The sequence below is a fragment of the Barbus barbus genome (assembly GCF_936440315.1).
Source record: "Barbus barbus genome assembly, chromosome: 25".
In the NCBI taxonomy this organism is placed as follows: domain Eukaryota; kingdom Metazoa; phylum Chordata; class Actinopteri; order Cypriniformes; family Cyprinidae; genus Barbus; species Barbus barbus.
Window position 1 is genome coordinate 26602628 of NC_136753.1, and position 18636 is coordinate 26621263.

The following is an 18636-nucleotide window of genomic DNA, read 5'->3' on the forward strand; positions in this document are numbered from 1 at the left end:
AAAAATAAGTGCGATTAAAATGCGTTAAAAAAATTTAACGCGTTATTTTTGTGTAATTAATTAATCTAAATTAACGCGTTAAAGTCCCGGCCCTAATAAATATGTATACATGTATTATACGTATGTATTTTTATTTAAAAAAAAATATATTTATTTGATTATATGTTTTATTTTTTAACATTATTTTTTATTTTCTATAAATATTCTTAAATTGTATATTAAATATTTAATAATTACACATAGGCATATTACATAAAATTTGAGAAAATTCCATTTTAGAATCATTTGTATCTAAACTGATAAGAGGAAATTGAGAACACCTGAGCACCAAAAGTGAAACCACTGAGAAACCTGAAATATTTCATATGAGAGGAGGAGGATGGGTTCTTACCTTCTGAACAGTAAAGGTCCTGATCACATATTCTGCAAGAGGCTCCGTTTCAATCAGCGTCACTTTGATGTCTCCGTACACCTCGGTCTCGTCAGGCCAATACCGGACGCATTTCACCTTTATGGACACATAGGAACCCACACGTACACATTATTACACAACACCTGCATCTTAATTTGTCTGGGTATTACTCTATTTTACAGCAAGGTCTAAGTCAAATAGGCATTTGCAGAAACAGTATTATTAAACAAGTCCCTGATGACATTTTGAAAACAGAGCGGTGTAATTGGCCACCTGTCAGACAGGATGTTATCTCTGAATGAACGACCCCTGTGGTCCGAGTTCACTGGAGCCAATCATTGAACACCGCTCAATTACACTCAACGTGACATCAAACGGCTCTCGTTGGGGATGTTGTGAAGGACTTGTGCACCTAATTGTGCTCGATTTTAGAATGTCCTCCAAAATCCTTGACTCGCTCGCTTAAAGTTTCCCTCGTATATAAAGAACCTTTTTCTATTATAGAGAACCTTTTGTGGAATGGAATGGTTCCATGGATGTTAAAGGTTTTTCATGGAACCATTGATGCCAATAAAGACCCTTTACTGTATGTTGTAGGTGCATCCAAGATGTGTACAGGAATGGAACCCAAGACCTTGATGTAGCTTGCTATGCTCTATTCCTTGAGATACAGAGACATATTGCGCATTTGCATGGATTTCTTGCTAGATGTTACTTCCAAAATCATTGCACAAGCACCCACCTCACAGCTTTATATATACACTCCGTTTAACCGTGAGACCGTAATTAAATGTGTAGCAATTGGAGGAGCGCTTCGTAAATAACATTCTTAATCCTGTGATATTTATTAAGGAAAGAGATAATTACAAGAACCCTACCCTGCCCACTTCTACCAGGTTGGTTACCATGACGATACTGGCAGAATTCTCTTGCCAAATCATCCTCCAGAAATCCCTCACGGTTTCCTGCATGGGGCCTACAGGAGAGGAGGAGGGACAAATTTAGAAGATCATGCAATACTCACAAAACAACTAGAAATAAGATGGATTCACAGACAGTCCCTGAGGGAAAGAGCATCGCAGACCAGCATAAATGCCCACGTTAGTGCATGCTAATATGCAAGCAAGTATCATAGGTCGGTTTTTCGTCTGAAGATGGTTAACCAATCTAAAGTACTTAGTTTTGTAACTTTACAATTTATTTTTATAAAATTACTATTATTTTTATTTTGCACTAACAATATTATTGCAGTTTCTTATTTTGTCTAACATTTTTATTCAAGTAAAAAAAGTGAAAATGTGGCCTATAAAAACTCAAGTGGAAAGATATTTTGTCTTGTTCGAACAAAGAAAGAAATTTGCTGAAAACTGGCCTCAGGTCATCCAAGATGTAGTACAAGTTTGTTTCTTCATCGGAACAGATTTGGAGAAATGTAGCATTGCATCACTTGCTCACCAACGGATCCTATGCAGTGAATGGGTGCCGTGAGAATAAGAGTCCAAACAGCTGATAAAAACATCACAATAATCCACAAGTAATTGCAGATTATACTGTTCTGATGAAGAAACAAACTCATTTACATCTTGAATGAACCATGGGTGAGTACATTTCTATCAAATGTTCTTTTTTGGGTCAACTAATCCATTAAACTGTTCACTTTATGGTGTGAGTTGGTTCTTGCAAAAGAGTAAACCCATGTATGAACATCTAAATTTTCCCCCAAATCAAATCCTAAAAATATGTATTAAAAGCAAGTATTTTTTTTTTTTCTGTGCAGATGTGCAAACTGCAGAAAAGTGATAACTAAACTAGTTAACTGTCTACATTAACAACAGCTAAAACAGCTAACTACACTGAGACTTTTTAAGGGGGTGATATCTTTTTGAAAATTAAATAATACAAATTGAACTATTTCTAGCAGAGCTATGCTGATATTTAGCAGTGCTTACTTTGCATAAAAACAAACAGGATTTCAATTAGGGTGACATTCAACTTAATTTACCAACATTTTTACACTAAATACAACCAATAAAGCTAAAAAAACAACCTCATTTATAAATCAGAAGCTATGAAGTGCAAAATGAATTCGCTAGGCTATAAAGCTGCATGCACAAACAATATCACACAGATGCATGCTGGAAACCAGAAAAGCTTTTATTTAGCATTCAAAAGCCAACATTAAGTTTAGATATTCTACTTAATCAAACTTATAATTTTGCATATAGTGACAGATGTGTAGATTGTGTTAATGTCAGACGACTTGTCTTGGTTTTGCCGATGCTGTGCCTTTGTTATGTGTTTTGTTAATTACCTTGTGTGGCTATGTAGTGCCTTGGTCTGTGGTAGCCCTGGGAAACAGAATGCAAAAGGAAGATGAAAATTATTCTAATGAAACAAATTTTTATATCTGCACAAATCGCATGCAACAACGAACTTGCTTAAAAAAACTTTGTTTGAATCCAATTCAGCACTCAATGAGACATTGTAATTTCACCTTTCTGACGCCTTAGGTTCATTAGCATTTTAACCACTGTGAAACAAATTGGTGACCAATGTAGCCTTGCTCATGTCAGGCTTTAAAGCGCCGCTGCGTTTTACGAGCGGGTCTGTGGTACAACGGAGCCCGTAATTGTTTTATTATCGAGAATGAGATTGGGTGGCCTGATTATAGCTGCCGCGGGGCGAGAAGCCTCGCGCTGAAGCATATCTGCACGTGTTTACTTCCCATTTTGTAATGATCACAATCATATCGACTGTGTCATCATGGTGTTTAGATCAAGTTAGTGGATTTGGAGCAGTCAGGGAGGCACTTTCAATCGAGCTGTCGCTAGCTGTGGACATGGAGCATTTACTCGAGTAATTTGCAGAAACTCAGAAGAGCGATTTAAGTGCAGAAATCCCTTGTATCCTTCATTCGTTGTAAGCGAGGCTCTCAGGAGCGTAGCACATAAATGTTGCATTCATCTATTAAGCCCTTCTTTGACAGCAAAGAGTGAAGTTGTTCTGACATTTTAAGGTGGTTATGTAATACACAGACTTTAAAGATCATAAATACTATGTTCAAACATGCAGATCATTATTTCATTATCAGTATATGCAAAGCTTGTTGTATGTTCAGTTCAAATTAAATAAGGAAAATCTGAAAAGAAAAATTGTTAAAAGTTAAAATTGTTCTCTGATACCTACATAGAAGGTATGTGGCTTAGGTAAGGCCAACATTTTTCCAGAAATGGTTTTACATGTCCATTTACAATCCTAGGATTTGTCCCTAGAATAAAATGGTCTGCTATTACCTTATTTGAAAGGGTCATGAATAATAATGTTGAGCTCTGCTCTGATAGGCTGTTTCACAGCGCGGCTCATTTCAGTAGCTCACACAGCAAACAGATCTCTACTGTGTGAACGATGGAGAGATTAGGCATCCAACCTAATATGTTTGAGCCTGTATCAGATGAGGATACAGATTTTGAGAGATTTTGCAAGAATGTTTAGCATCCATGGTATGAAGATCGCTGCGAGACGCTGGTGAATGAGGCTTCAGAGAGAGTTCAGAGTTGTGAGTGAGGTTACGGCCGTGGACGCAGCCTCTGTGTTGCCAGATCCAGCGGTTATGAGTGTTTTTGGACTTGTCTTTTCACTCTTTTTCAAAGTTAATAAAGTAGGACATTGCAGTTTAGGGTCAGCGATATCTTTATCTTATCTTAACTGCAAAAGATTTGAAATAAATTCAGTTTATTTTTAATTATTGGTTTTTGTTTGTTTTAATAGCAATATCTGGCAACACTGCATCAATGATTCGGCTGTGCAGGTCCGACTGGCCTAAAACATGGGTTGGTATATGTTATGCAAATGTTGGGGGCGTAAACATTAATGATTCTGAATGTAAAGTCGCAGTCGGTGTTGTGTTGGGATTCGCCTCTTTTTCAGTGGTCTTTTTCACGCAAGAGATTTACATAAGGAGGAGTCTGAGGCTCACGGTATGTCATTTCCATGTACAGAACTCTTATTATTCAACTATGCCAAGGTAAATACAGTTTTCCATTCTATGGCACCTTTAAGGTTACATTCATGTAATCAAAAATGTAATAAAAACTGTAAAATTATGAAATATTATTATACTTTAAAAATAACAGTTTTTCATTTGAATACATTTTAAACTGCAAATTATTCCTGTTATGCGAAGCTGAATTTTCAGCATCATCACTCCAATCTTAAATGTCACATGATCCTTCAGAAATAATTAGAATATACATATTTTCTGCTTAATACGTATTTCTTATTATCATCAATGTTGAATTTTTTTTTGCTAAATAAAAAGTTCAAAAGAACAACAATTATTTGAAGCTGATTTTTTTTTACAACAATTTAATGATTAAATTAATGCATTCTTGATGAATAAAAGTAACGAATTATCATTTTAATAATACATTTGAATAATCATTTGAATAAAACAAAGAATGATGAAAATGTATAAAGATCATAATAATGAATTAATAAATATCATAGGAACATTAAAGTGTCATACTCACGTCTATGTAGTTGGCGTTTATGTAGTCAGAGTGGGGGTCTCCCTCCAGCAGTTGCAGTCGGACACGAGTGTGATCGTCTGTGGGGTCAAATATTCACAGAAGAGCCGGTCTAAAGTTACACATACACTTTAAAGGGGAGCTAAACATGCATGAGCTGTCCAGGAAACACATACTGAACTGTACGCACCATGTCATTTACCCAAGCAGGAGTTTTGTGTGTGAAACAATCACTTTTGGACAGAGAACACTGTCAAACTCTACATACATTCCTACTAATTTGCAGATTTAAATCAGCAAATTAGTCATTTTTCTCCAGGGTCAACTGTGATGTGGATTTGAAAATATCACTTTAATATATAAGGCACATTTGAGTTCAAAAACAAAAACCAGTATCTAATGAGTATGAGAACTATGCCAGCAATCTCCTTTAATAAAAGACAACACATTTAGTGTGATTTACCAATGGTGCTGATGAATTATGTGCTTTTTGAAAAGACCTGCAACCTCAGACGAGTAACTTCCTGCAACTTCCTTAAATATCTACAATGATGGGGAACAGTTTTCAAAAAAGTTCTTGTTTCTAAGCAACTCAAGTCTAGGTGCCCCAAGTTCAGCGTTGCACTTTGGGAATTGACAACAAGAATCAGACCATTTTCCCATCCAATGAAGTGGATGTACAGTTGACCAGTGATGTAATTAATGCAATTACTCCAGCACCGTCAATCTTCATCTTGTCTTTGCTATATAAACACTTGACCTGCTAATGTTTAGCTCAGGCACCACGTCTTTCCACCCTTGAAAGGTGAAGCTGCATGTCTTGGCAATTACGAAGACACTTCTGGAAAAGAGGAAGAGGGTGGAAACGGAAAGAGAGGAGGGGTAAAGGAAAGGTCTGACACTAGCTCCACAAACCCGTGTGGCGTTCTGCTTTGATCACATGGAGAATGCAAATGCGCCGTTGAGGCATGTCAACTCCAAGCCAGCGGATGTTCTCTGATGGCAGGCAGCTCCGCAGAATCCCTCCTGATTTCTCTCAGGCTTTCCGTTTTTTCATTCCGAGGAGAAGTAGGTCCGTGTCTGGAGCTGTAAGCGGGTCCTGAAGGTTGTTTACTCTCAGACAACCCCTCCTTCCTGTCCAAACTTGCTGTGTTTCTTATTCTGTCTGCTCAAAATTCACTAACTTATATTTTTTTTAACTTCAGATTTTTTTTATTTGCTCCTCCTCTCTCTTTTGCCTCACAAACATCTCAGCTGTCTCTCGCTGGTGCTTTGGTCTGTCTGCTGACCTCTCTGCTCCCCGAAAGGGAACGTGCACGAGGGAAGCAGAAAAGAGGGAAATGGAGAGATGTGGAAAGAGAGCGAGAGAAAGAGACGGGGCTAATTAGATGCTACTGAGTCAGTTGTCATAACAGCAAGCGCTCGGCAGGGTTCTTCTCCGCAGTGAGGAGCCAGACACAAAGCTCTAATTGGGAGAGAATGACCGGACTGCAGACGAGCGCCATGATGCATGGGTAAAGTAGTTCTGAGTCAGCCTGCAAAACTATCCAGATGTCTGGATGATCACCTGTTTAGATGCGCATGAGAGGCGTTAGAGTGACATGATGATGAGTAGGGATCTCAATTCTACGCCGTTTGCACCACAGACATGACTCAGTGATTCCTCATGTCATGCAGTTAAATGAGGAGAGGTGTGCTATTACTTTTCTAAGCAGTTAGAGTTACTTTTCTATGCTTAGACTGCTATATATATATATATATATATATATATTAAAAAAAACTGGGGACATGAGCCATATCTAGCTGCTCTTTTGACTTGGGCCAGTATACAACGACCCAGAAGACTCTAGCAATCTGCACAGGCAGACATTATTAATTAAAAATCTATTTTAATCACATTTATAGAAAAAAACTATTTATCTCATTATTGTTGATAACCAATATGACTGCAGCTTTTTAACAACAACCTTTAGTTTGTACACAATAGCCTCAATATGTTTTACATTATTCAAATGTAAATCTGGCACTGAAACATTTTAATGTACAGCAGACAAGATGGCAAAAAGAGACCATACGGTTTGAATTGAAAAAAAAAAGATATAAAGTTATACAGTGGCCATCTGAAATTGAACGAATGGCGTACTGTATAGAAGAAGCATCTGCAAACAAATTCTGCACTTTTCTGACCTATTTTTGCAATGACTTTCAAGGTCACTAAGATACTTTAGTGCCATGACATTCATTCATTTTTAAGTTGTTTCCTTTGCAGACCATTGCATCTGTTATCGGCCTAATCATGCTGATGCAATCATTGAACAACACCAACAACAAAGCACAACACGCAGCGTTAGGCTAAAATCTCAGACAATGGATTTCAGGTGCAGTGGTAACATTAAAAATCTCTTATTTTGCACCTCATCCTAAAGTAAATGAATCACAAAGAGAACAACTTGGTTCTTTTGTGTCTTTAAAAGTACCGCACCCTAAAAATGTCAGCAGTCTCTTAATCAGCGCTCTTAAGCCCGTGTCCTCATCGCTGCTCTTATATATAACCTCGGTGTGTTGTCAGCTGGCCCTAGTGCATTACACACCTAAACAGCCTATTAAATCCCTGCTCGGCAGAAAAGAGGTTCCTGTGTCAAATGGGCTGAGTGCTGTCGCACACACCTCGTGGCGTGAGAGCGAAGCACTCTAATCCAGTTTAATCCATTTCCATCCGCTCTGGGATAAGACGCTTTGCTCATGAAGTCTACCTGAGAGGGTTTTAGAAAGCAGCAGAAGTGTTTATGCGAACGCTTGAGCTTTGAGAGCTTGGTTTTTAGGACAAGTGTTATCCTAATCTGAACGTGATTCATTTCAGAAGGTTAATTTGCACCAATGGCAATAAAAAGGATCTTTTTTGCCACATACGCAAGGATTCTTATTAAATAAATTAATTTCCATCTGTTATTCGCACCATTTTGTAAGTGATCCTATTAGTTTATAAAACTAGCTAACAGATAGAAACATCACTCTTTAGTATCTCAATTTGTTTCTCCTAGACAGTAATAATATTAAATGGTGACTTTTGCTAACCTTTTCCACTTCTTGAATGTTTATTTCCTTGGAAATCTCATAAAAGCTGTGCTTCTGCAATCAAAAGTGGAATTTCACTATCAACTCAAATATTTCTTATCAAAATGAAAAAGTTGATGCGTGAATAAAGCATAACATAGTTTTGTGAGCTATGAAACAGCAACCTCTAAATATTGATGATGTCTAAATCCACTACTCATTTTAATGTAAACGAGGTATGGTGTTTATTCTTGGTTAAGAGCATTAATCGATGATGATAAACAAACAGAAGCGAGAGCGTAATACACTACACAGCTCATGTGAATGCTAATACTCCAGCTTTGGTCAATACATCAGAGGAGGTTTTTTTTCTGCAAAGACTTCAAGGGAACCTGACGATTCTGGCAGCGCTACGTGAAGGGAATAAATGTCAGAATTTGAGGATCTCAGAGAGAAGAAATGAGAAGGTGTCTTCATCCAGACACACGGATCCACGCATGCAGAGCACTTAAAAGAGCAAGACACGCTCTCCTCTGTGTTTGGACTAATGAAGATGAACAACCTGGACATTTATTATTCAGCAGGTGCCTTACCTTGCATATTTTAACCTCAGATCCACAAAGGCATTGATACTAACTGGTTAAAATGAGTGACGGTTTGGATAATGAGCCGATGTGTGCTAGTTATCCGTTGGGGGTTTCATCCCTCTTCATGGGATGATTGTGTGATGTTGGTGTTCGCTACATGAATTGCATCATGTGAAGGTTTTACACAGTAACAGAACCGAATTCAGTTCATAAAACAAAGGAAAATTTCCTCTGTTAATAAATGAAGTGAAAACAAAAAGAACACAAATTTAGATATTTTGAGGAACTTTGGGGTCTGAACATCATTGGATCCTAATCACTGTAACACTAAGACATTTTTCATATCTTTTTTGAAAGTCATACAGGATTGGAATGACATGAGAGTGACAAGTGAGAAAATGACCTCATATTGGCAAACAACAAAGGCAACACTGCATGTATCCTTTGTGGATTAGGCAATCCTAGAATGTACTGTGACAAACTTTTGTGGAGTACCTATATTTCTTTCACTAAGAAAACTGCTCCATTTATTATTTGCATGTTGTTTTTGTTTTTTGCTCATGAGAATATTGAACATATATATACTAATAAAAACTAAGCACATAAGATTAACACTTAAAATTAAAATTGAATATATATAAATTTACAGAAATAAAAGCTGATTAATAATTGTGATGCCTTAACTGAGTTTTGGTTTTTATTTTCTTCTGAAAATCTCCCAACCATAATTGACGAAATATACTAATGAGGAATCATTTGGAAAAGATACAAAAATCTCAGCGTACACAGAGAAGCAGAAATTGCTTTTGAAGGCGAGCAGGAGTAAATACAGCCGTCTTCCCAATCTCCCCACCCCCCTTTTCTCGTTCTCTGATATGTAAATGTTTGCCAATAACAGTTTATTTTGGGTGTAGAGTCTCGTGAATTATAGATGACCATATGGGCTTGAATGGCTGACATTGCCTGCTGAAACACTGAAGGGATGAGCGAGACCGGACAGATGTCTCTAATTGAAACGGCTTTCCTCGTCTCCCATAAATTGTCAAAGTTAATCAAGGGATGCACGGCCAATTTTGTTTGTGGGTTAATTTTTTTCTTGGCTCAGTTTGTAAGACATCGGTCCAATTTGGGGTGGTTAAACATGCATTCACATAATGAAATGCTTCACAAAACAACGTCCTCCTTTGGCTGGTAGACTTGAGACTTTTCAGTTACTTAAAAACCCATTACCCTTTCCAAATGCGATGCATTTGGTTTCATTAAATGTAGCCACATGATAAGCAATAAAGCTCTTCAAATATAGTAAGAAGGGACCAATCTGCTTTATAATGTGTGTATTCTAATCATAATTACTATAATTTTCATATTTTTGGACAGCGTTTGCACTGCTCTTCTAGTCAACATAAGAATGTAACAAATTACTATATAGGCTAAAGTCACAGTTACAAGCGAAGCAACACCTTAGGCACCTGGTGTTAAATAAAGCCATCTCTCTTATCTCCATTTTTCACAATTCTTCCACAAAAATTATCCATTGTACTGATGAACAGCCTGATTGACAGTTTTCATTAGCAACTTGTATAATTAAATGGGTTTAACTAATAGCAAATTCATCATAATACCCGCTGGCCATCAGCGACTGACAGGCTATTTCATTTGGCCCAATGTTTCATCTCATTTTAAGAGCACCGTGACAGTGACAACTGAATGCTGTAGAGGAAATATAATGAAAACAACCAGATATCATTTAATGGTGCTATATTAGCAAAATAATTACCAAAGTCTATCATGGTACTCCCATGGTAGTACCATAATGTTTTGACATCTTCAAAAGTATTCTTTGAAATACCTTGGTGTACAATGTTCATATGGCATTTCCATTGCATGGAAAAACTATGGCACTTTAAAATATACTGAAATTCGAGTACCATGGTATTTAAATGTACCAGTGTAGTGCAATGGTAGATTTTGGTACTTTTTTAATGAAGTGGTTCAGTACTGTGCAATACTGTGGATTTTCAGTGTGATCTTAACTTAAAGGAACTTGTAAACCATACATGAATATGCTAAAGTATATATCATAAGTATCATGATATTACCATCTGATACCTCAATGTAGCACAGTACTTTCATAGTACTTTTTAAGCATAATGGAAAATAGTTGAGTGAGGTGCAGTTATCAAGGTGAAAGAAACCCAAAATTTGACTTAAAAATGTATAGTTTAAACACTATTTAGGATACTTGATCCTTGTTGTTTCAGTACTCACAAGCGATGATGTTGCCGTAGCGATTCTTGTTGCGGTTTTCATCCTTCTTGGCAGTTTCCCATGGTGCCGTTTGTCCCTCAGCCAGACCCTGGAATCAAATCAAGAACATTTTTTAACATGTTCCTCCATTACAGAGACTGCTTTTGCACGTATACATACATACATACACTATATTGCCAAAAGTATTGGGTCACCCCCTTCTAATGAACATGTTTGACTACTTTAGTAATTTCTATGAGTACAAATCTTAATGTTTAAGCATACTGTATAATGATATTCTAAGGAATTGTGTGCTTCTAATTTTATAGTAACAGTTTAACATTCCATTACCATTCGTCCGCTGTTCCGCTCTTTCTGTTGTGTTTTCTGTGATGTCATTGTCCTCTGCTTGAGGATCAGACCTTTAGGTATGCTTGTTCCTATTCAAACCTGCTGCCAAATCATAGTAGGCTCAGTGTCTGCACATACTTCCCTCCCAACCATAATTGACAAAATATACTAATGAGGAATCATTTGGAAAAGATACAAAAATATCAGCGTACACAGAGCAGAAATTGCTTTTGAAGGCGAGCAGGAGTAAATACAGCCGTCTTCCCAATCTCCCCACCCCCCTTTTCTCGTTCTCTGATTTGTAAATGTTTGCCAATAACAGTTTATTTTGGGTGTAGAGTCTCGTGAATTATAGATGACCATATGGGCTTGAATGGCTGACATTGCCTGCTGAAAGAGGACCATTTTCTATTCTAACATGACAGTGCCTCTGTGTATAAGGCACGGTTCAAAAAGACATGATTGATTGATTGAGTCAGTGTGGAAGAACTTGACTGGTCTGCAGAAAGCCAAGTCCTAATCCCAGCTGAACACCTCTGGTGTGACTTTAAATGCAGACCTTGAGCCAAAAGCTCATCACCAAACACCAATGACTTGTACATAAGGGTACAGTCATTTTAGACGCGTCCAAAACTGTTGCAACAGCGATGGAAATACAATTTTTAAATACATGAATAATGTTTCCATCTTTGTTGCCACAGTTTTGTTAGTGCCTTTTTCTGTTCTAAAGAAGGGGGTGTCCCAACACTTTTGTCCTAATAGTGTCTATACAAGTCATTGGTGTTTGGTGATGAGTTTTTGGCTCAAGGTCTGCATATAAAGTCACACCAGAGGTGTTCAGCTGGAATCAGGACTTGGCTTTCTGTAGACCAGTCAAGTTCTTCCACACTGACTCAATCAATCAATCATGTCTTTTTGAACCGTGCCTTATACACAGAGGCACTGTCATGTTAGAATATAAAAGGGTCCTGTTTATTTTAAACTGTTGCTATAAAATTAGAAGCACACAATTCCCTAGAATATCATTATATGCTTAACATTAAGATTTGTACTCATAGAAATTACTAAAGTAGTCAAACATGTTCATTAGAAGTGGGTGACCCAATACTTTTGGCAATATAGTGTATATACAGATCATGTATCTTCTGATAGCTAAAAGATAAACAAGTTAAACTTTTCACACTTTGAGATGCTTTTCTGAAATAGTTAGGTGTCTCTTTTTCCTTGATAACACTGAAAGACTCTTGTGTTTGGAAGAGTCTGGTAATTGTAGACTCATCCTTTAGTCTTGGGGCAAAGACAAGACTCTGAAATGTCAGACAAGAGGGCTGAATGGTGGCCACTTAAAGCCGTAGTGCAATCTTCATCCTGTCCAGCACACACAAGACAAGCCATTTACTGTGACAGATCTAGAGAAACAACGGTGGTCTGCAAAGGAGCTGCATTAAAGAAAGACTTCATGGACAAAGTGATTCAAAACAAGCACATTTTAAAGATGAATTGGAGGGGTGATGCCACAATTCAGTGAAGGTCTAGCTTTAAAAGATGTCTCAGTAAAAGAACAGCAACAGAGAATCGACTGAGAAATAAAAGTTCATTCACAGACCTCATGATGTGTCTTTTCTTCATTCATCTATTTTCACTCTCAGTAAAATTTGTGGGCCGAATTTCATAATAACAACTTTTTATTGCACATTGTTACCATAAAGTGACCCTATCTCAGACCCTAAGTTCAGTGTTTAGCAGTGTTGTTAAGTTCATATGATTCTGGGGTAGAAACTGTTCTTAAATCTATTAGTCTGTGATGCAATATACCTGAATTTCATGTTAGATGATCCACAATTTCTTATAATACACTAGAAGGTTTTTATAATGCATACAGTTACTGACATGAGCTCGCACACAGAGTCAAAAAAATTATTATAAATTCATTACCAGTTTATATAGTTAAGGTTTAACAAAAAGAAAATTGATCATAATACCTGCTGGCCATCAGTGAATGACAGACTACTTCATTTCTTGTTTTATCTACATTTAACAATCACAACTATGTATTTTAGGAAAATATAATGTCAGTAACTAGATATCACATGATGAATTGTCTTCCATCCATCCATCCATCCATCCGGTATTGCTTTTTGGTACCTCTATTGAGGTAGCAGCATTAATCGATGTACCAAAAAGCAATACCAAATGGATAGATGAATGGATAGAAAAAAATTATAAAAAGGTAAAAAAGTAAATAAATAAATAACCAACCAAACAAACCAAAAAAAATTATAAAATAATATATAATATATATATATATATATATATATATATAAATATATATATATAAATTAAAAGAGTATTATTGAAAAAAAAAAAAGTGTTCCATCATGCATCACTACATGCAGTAGTTTTGAACTAATTGACTGTTCTGGTTGGGTGAATCAATCAGCATCAGATAGGGTCATGTATGTACAAGATCTGTTTTCCTCTCCCAAGGCTGTACGATGGTTCCGATCTGGAACTAGTGAAGCACAGAAGCCTGAACATACAGACCGTATCATCTCTGCTGTACTGTTCCTTCACGTGCATTAAACGTGATCTGGCACCTGTGAAAATCCAAACCTCACAAAGCCTCATTTTTGTTGAATTGCTCTTTCATGTGTGAATAAACATGATCTGGCAACCCTTCCAATAAATCAGTCACATTCATTCATGCACAGGGAAAAAAGGGATCTGGCAACTCTGCCCATGTTCTCATTATTATCACGGTACAGTCAGGGTAACTGAGTCAGTTATAGCCTAACTCTCTGTCTGCCTGACAGAATGTGATGCTAAATCTGTTTGAGGGCTTCTTAATGATACATTTTGTGACATCCGGAGAGAATCGCTACACAAAAAGCCTTAAACTTCTGTCTTCTGACAGTGAGCTACATTTGTTCTGTACCGGATTCCTCATCCACCCTCCAAAAATGTCCTCACTGGAGCCTCTCTCGTCTTCTGATCTTCTGTTTTTTGATACTATTAATACTTTAGAGAAGTGATGAGAAGACTTGAAGAATAAAGTGAGGCGTGTGTGTGTGTGGACGCTCTCAGACCTCTTCCTACCTCACAAATAACAAACATTTCATAATCCTCTTCACCAGGTACACTTCTGCTCTTCATCACTTTGTTATTTTGTTATCTAATGCAATGACATTCACACACTGAGTGTGACTTCCAAATACTTTATGGGGCCACTGTAACCTTCTCCATATTTATACGTACCATTAACTTCTCGTTGTTTCTTCTCTCTGTAACGTGAGCACAGATGCAGGATCACACATCTGGCAGGCTGAGATTAATGATGCGATTGTGCTGACATACAAACACAGGTGGCCATCATCAGCTTTTACCAACATGATCAGATCTGCATCACTCACTCACTGTCCATCATATCTCATCCCTCTCCATTCCTTCGGTCTCAACTCAACTATTTGTTTGTTCTACTTTACGTGTCATGTAAAATTAGAGGTGTAAGATCCACTAATGCACAAAAAAATTCATATTATTAAGTTATGAACATTGTTTAAACATGCAAAGTGTGAAACAAGCACGATTCAGTTCAAATTTATGAGATTTAAACAAAATATAGTTATCGATGATAAATGCATAAATCGGATTACTGTTTATTTAAAATATTCCATTTATTAGTACTACTTTATAAATCTCATTCTTGATTTATTTACATATATCTGACAAATATGCATAAAATTAAGTTAAGTGACTGATGCATCACATAGATGTTCAGGAAAATTATATGGAATTAAAGCCGCTTAACTTTTTAAATATTAAATTCAATTTAATTTTCTTTAATTTAATATTTTAATTGAATTAAAATAAATTAAAATGATTAAATTAAATTAAATCAAATCAGTCAGATTGTCTACTGAGGAACAAGTCCGGATCTGAAGCATTTATGACACATATCTTCATGTGAGTGTATTTTAATTTATTAGACAAATAGCTTGATACTCTATTCGAAAGGGTTAAAAAGCTAAAAAAGTTCAATTATTGGGCACTAGTAACATGAAAATCTAATTTGCAGTAAAAGCCACCTCCAAATTCACAATAAAACGCACATTATGGGAAACGCAGTATTTGCCCCTAATGTGCTCTCATATCAGCCCGTCACAAGCCAGTAAGCAAACACTCCATTCAACTCAGTGTAAATGTATTGAGTTTCTCCTCCTTCACCGCATATTAGGAAAAATGACTTATTTTCGGCAGCGAGGATCGAGATGGGCTGATGCAAAAAGCTGCCAACTTCATTTGCAGGCAAACTTGTGAGGTAAATCAGGTTAGAAGAGAGAGGCGATAACAAAAAGGCATTATAAAAACATCTGCCTTGATGAACGGCCCTTTAAACACGGAGGCACAGGCTCTGGTGCTATCAGACTGCCTATGACAGGAATGAGCTGCCAGCCATACATCTATCTCATGTTTACCTCAACACTTCAGACGGCCTAGAGCAGCCTATACAGCTGAGCATTCCACTGCTGAAATTAATCTAAGCCTAGCCTAACTCTTCAAGTGATCATGTTAAGAGAGTAAGAGAGGAGGTTAGTACAGACATCTAGATCTCCTTCAGGCTTGCTGTGGAGCTGCATTATCCTAGTTCTGGCACTACAGAACATGCACATCAATTTATTATTTTGTCGTCTCTGAATAGTAAATCAGATGTATGACAGACATAACTATGAGTCATTATTTATAAATGAGAGTCTCGTCTTTAAAAGTGCAATCTTTGCCCTTTTAAACATGCCTTCAATCCAGGTGATTGAAAATTTGGACACAGAGAGCATCCTTCCTCTCTAATTCACTGATGTCTCTTGTTGCCAGAGCCATTCATCAAGGCCCTGTCTGAATACACAATAATGTGCCAAATATGATCCATACTTATACTCAAGCAAAGTTCTCTGCTGAATGTTTACACAATACTCTCCTTTGACAGCCTACTTAAGAGTATTCCTACATTAGTGAGCAAAGAGCTGTTGAGAGTAACTGATTACAGATCAGATTCCATATTAGAATTCTGAATAAGACGTTTAAAATGCAAAATTGCCATCATATGTGACCATGGACCACAAAGCCAGTCATAAGGGTCTTTTTTTTATTGAGATTCATACATAATCTGAAAGATGAATAAATAAGCGTTCCATTGATGTATGGTTTGTTAGGATAGGACATGGTCGAGATACATCTATTTGAAAATCTGCAATCTGAGGATGCAAAAAAAAAATCTCCTTTAAAGTTGTTCAAATTAAGTTCTTAGCAATGCATATTACTAATCAAAAATTAAGTTCTGATATATTTACAGAAGGAAATTTACAAATATATTCATGGAACATGATCTTTACTTAATATCCTAATGATTTTTGGCATAAAAAAAAAATCTATAATTTTGACCCATGCAATGTATTTTTGGCTATTGCTAAAAATATACCCGTGCTACTTAAGACTGGTTTTGTTGTGCAGGGTCACATATTTTACTCACCGTCAGACCTTTTTGGTCTGTTGGTCACACAAAAATGCACCAATAATGACTAATAGAAATTGAAGTTGAAGTAGATAGAAAACAAGTAATATTTCACAATTTAACATTACTCTTTTCACTGCATATTTGATCAAATAAACGCAGCCTTGGTGAGCATATAAACTTTATTTGAAAACATTAAAACATTTTATTCCAAAAAGAATTATTAATTATTTTCATAAGAATTATTAAAATAATTATTCCAAACTTCTGGCTGGTACATACTTTAGCTCACTATTTACTTTTATGGTACTTTTAAGGTTTTTTTTTTTTTTTTTTTTAAAGCTCCAGTCCACATTTATTTCAACTGCAAGGACAAGTGCATCTAGTACATTCTTTAAAAAATGTCAAACTTGTGTTGCACTGAAGAAAGAAAGGGTTTGGAATGACATAAGGGTGAGTAAATGATGACAGAATTGTCATTTTTGGAGGGTGAACGATCCCTTTAATGAAAACAAATCACAAAGAGAAGCTGGAGCTCATACAAGCCAGCTACTTCAAAGCCACAATTTGTAGGAAATACATTTAGAGGAAAAATAAATGACCTTATAAAAAGTTCATTTCATATCCCTCTTTTGTTGGCAGCATCTTTCCTCTAGCGCTATTCAAACAAAATAACAGAGCCACAACGCTGCCAGTGTGCGATTTCTCAATCATAAAACTCTTTACCCTACTACAACATCTGTACCTTAAACACAGAGAACAGTAAGACGCATGTACAAAAAACATGTCTTTATGCTCAAATGACAAGGAGACAGTCTAACAGATGCAATTTCTATGTTGCTGACCTTTGTGAACAAGCAAAATTAGTTTTTTGTGTGTGGGGACGGACGGCAGACATAAGTGAGCCTTCAAACCCGAGGTTAGCATTTTTTTTAAATCTAGAATAAGACATGCTATTGACACAAAGGTCTTTGCATATTCTTACCAGTGAAGGTTATGAAAATTGGTTTTATTGTCACAGGGGGTTGATCTTCTGTGGCCCACTGTGTGGGCAGATTTTTTAAGAAGCGCTTTGTATCTCATGTGACCTTTTCTGAACAAAATGCCAGCATGTCATCGAGATGCACAGACCTGCTTCTTTTAATAAGCACAGACGCACTTTAATTAGTTATTCAACTGTGTTTAAGAAATAAAACGAGGTGAAAAAAGACAGGAAACTAAAAAAAAAAAAAAAAAAAATTAATTATTGAATTATTAAAAAAAAAAAAGATGCCTGACATTTTAATAACCCCCTCAATAAACAGTTGTAAGATTCATTTCATATCATTTTTTGGCTTACTGTGCATGCAGAGGCAAAAACTAATTTCATAGCTGTGCAGCTGTTGTAATTACTGCAAAGAGGCTTGATCTAACACACTTTTACAAATTTAGTACACTAAAAAGAAAGCAAATGATATTTAGAACAACAGACGAGAGAAAACTTTCAGCAAAATACAGTAAAGACGGCTTCATTTATTAAATGCAGCCAACAAATCAGAGTCGATATTCTTTTATCTACTCTCATTTTTATGTAAAGCACTTTGAATTACCATTGTGTATGAAATGTGCTATATAAATAAACTTGCCTTGCCATATTGAAAGTTTCATTCTTATTGATGTCAATCACTCAAGCGCAAGACTTCTTACCTCGTACTCCTCTTTAAAGCCGTAACCCTGCCCACACTTCATCTGAGTGATGTGCTGGAGCAAGTCTGCCACTCTGATGGCTGGTTGGAACTGGCCGGCCTGGTAGGACATCTCCACCGACTCACAGCCTCCATATGGGTACGTCTGGATGGTCATCGAGGGCTGGGACATCTCACTGTGGCTGCCATCTGTGGAGGAACAATTCACAATCCTTGAGTAACCATCACAATGTCCAGTCGCCAGCTGGAAGGCTGCTGCTTTCACACC

General features: G+C 36.7%; 1 protein-coding gene across 1 annotated transcript in view; it reads right to left on the bottom strand.

Moving 5' to 3' along the window:
• The window catches only part of LOC306844805 (receptor-type tyrosine-protein phosphatase T-like), a gene marked incomplete at its 5' end in the record, with an annotated part of 223783 nt that overhangs the window by 21135 nt on the left and 184012 nt on the right, over window positions 1-18636 (bottom strand). The window contains 6 exons of the mRNA XM_079377179.1: window positions 392-508; window positions 1291-1388; window positions 2724-2760; window positions 4942-5027; window positions 10848-10935; window positions 18370-18557. Coding sequence (XP_079233305.1) covers window positions 392-508; window positions 1291-1388; window positions 2724-2760; window positions 4942-5027; window positions 10848-10935; window positions 18370-18557 — 614 coding nt within the window. The remainder of the gene's footprint in view (window positions 1-391; window positions 509-1290; window positions 1389-2723; window positions 2761-4941; window positions 5028-10847; window positions 10936-18369; window positions 18558-18636) is intronic.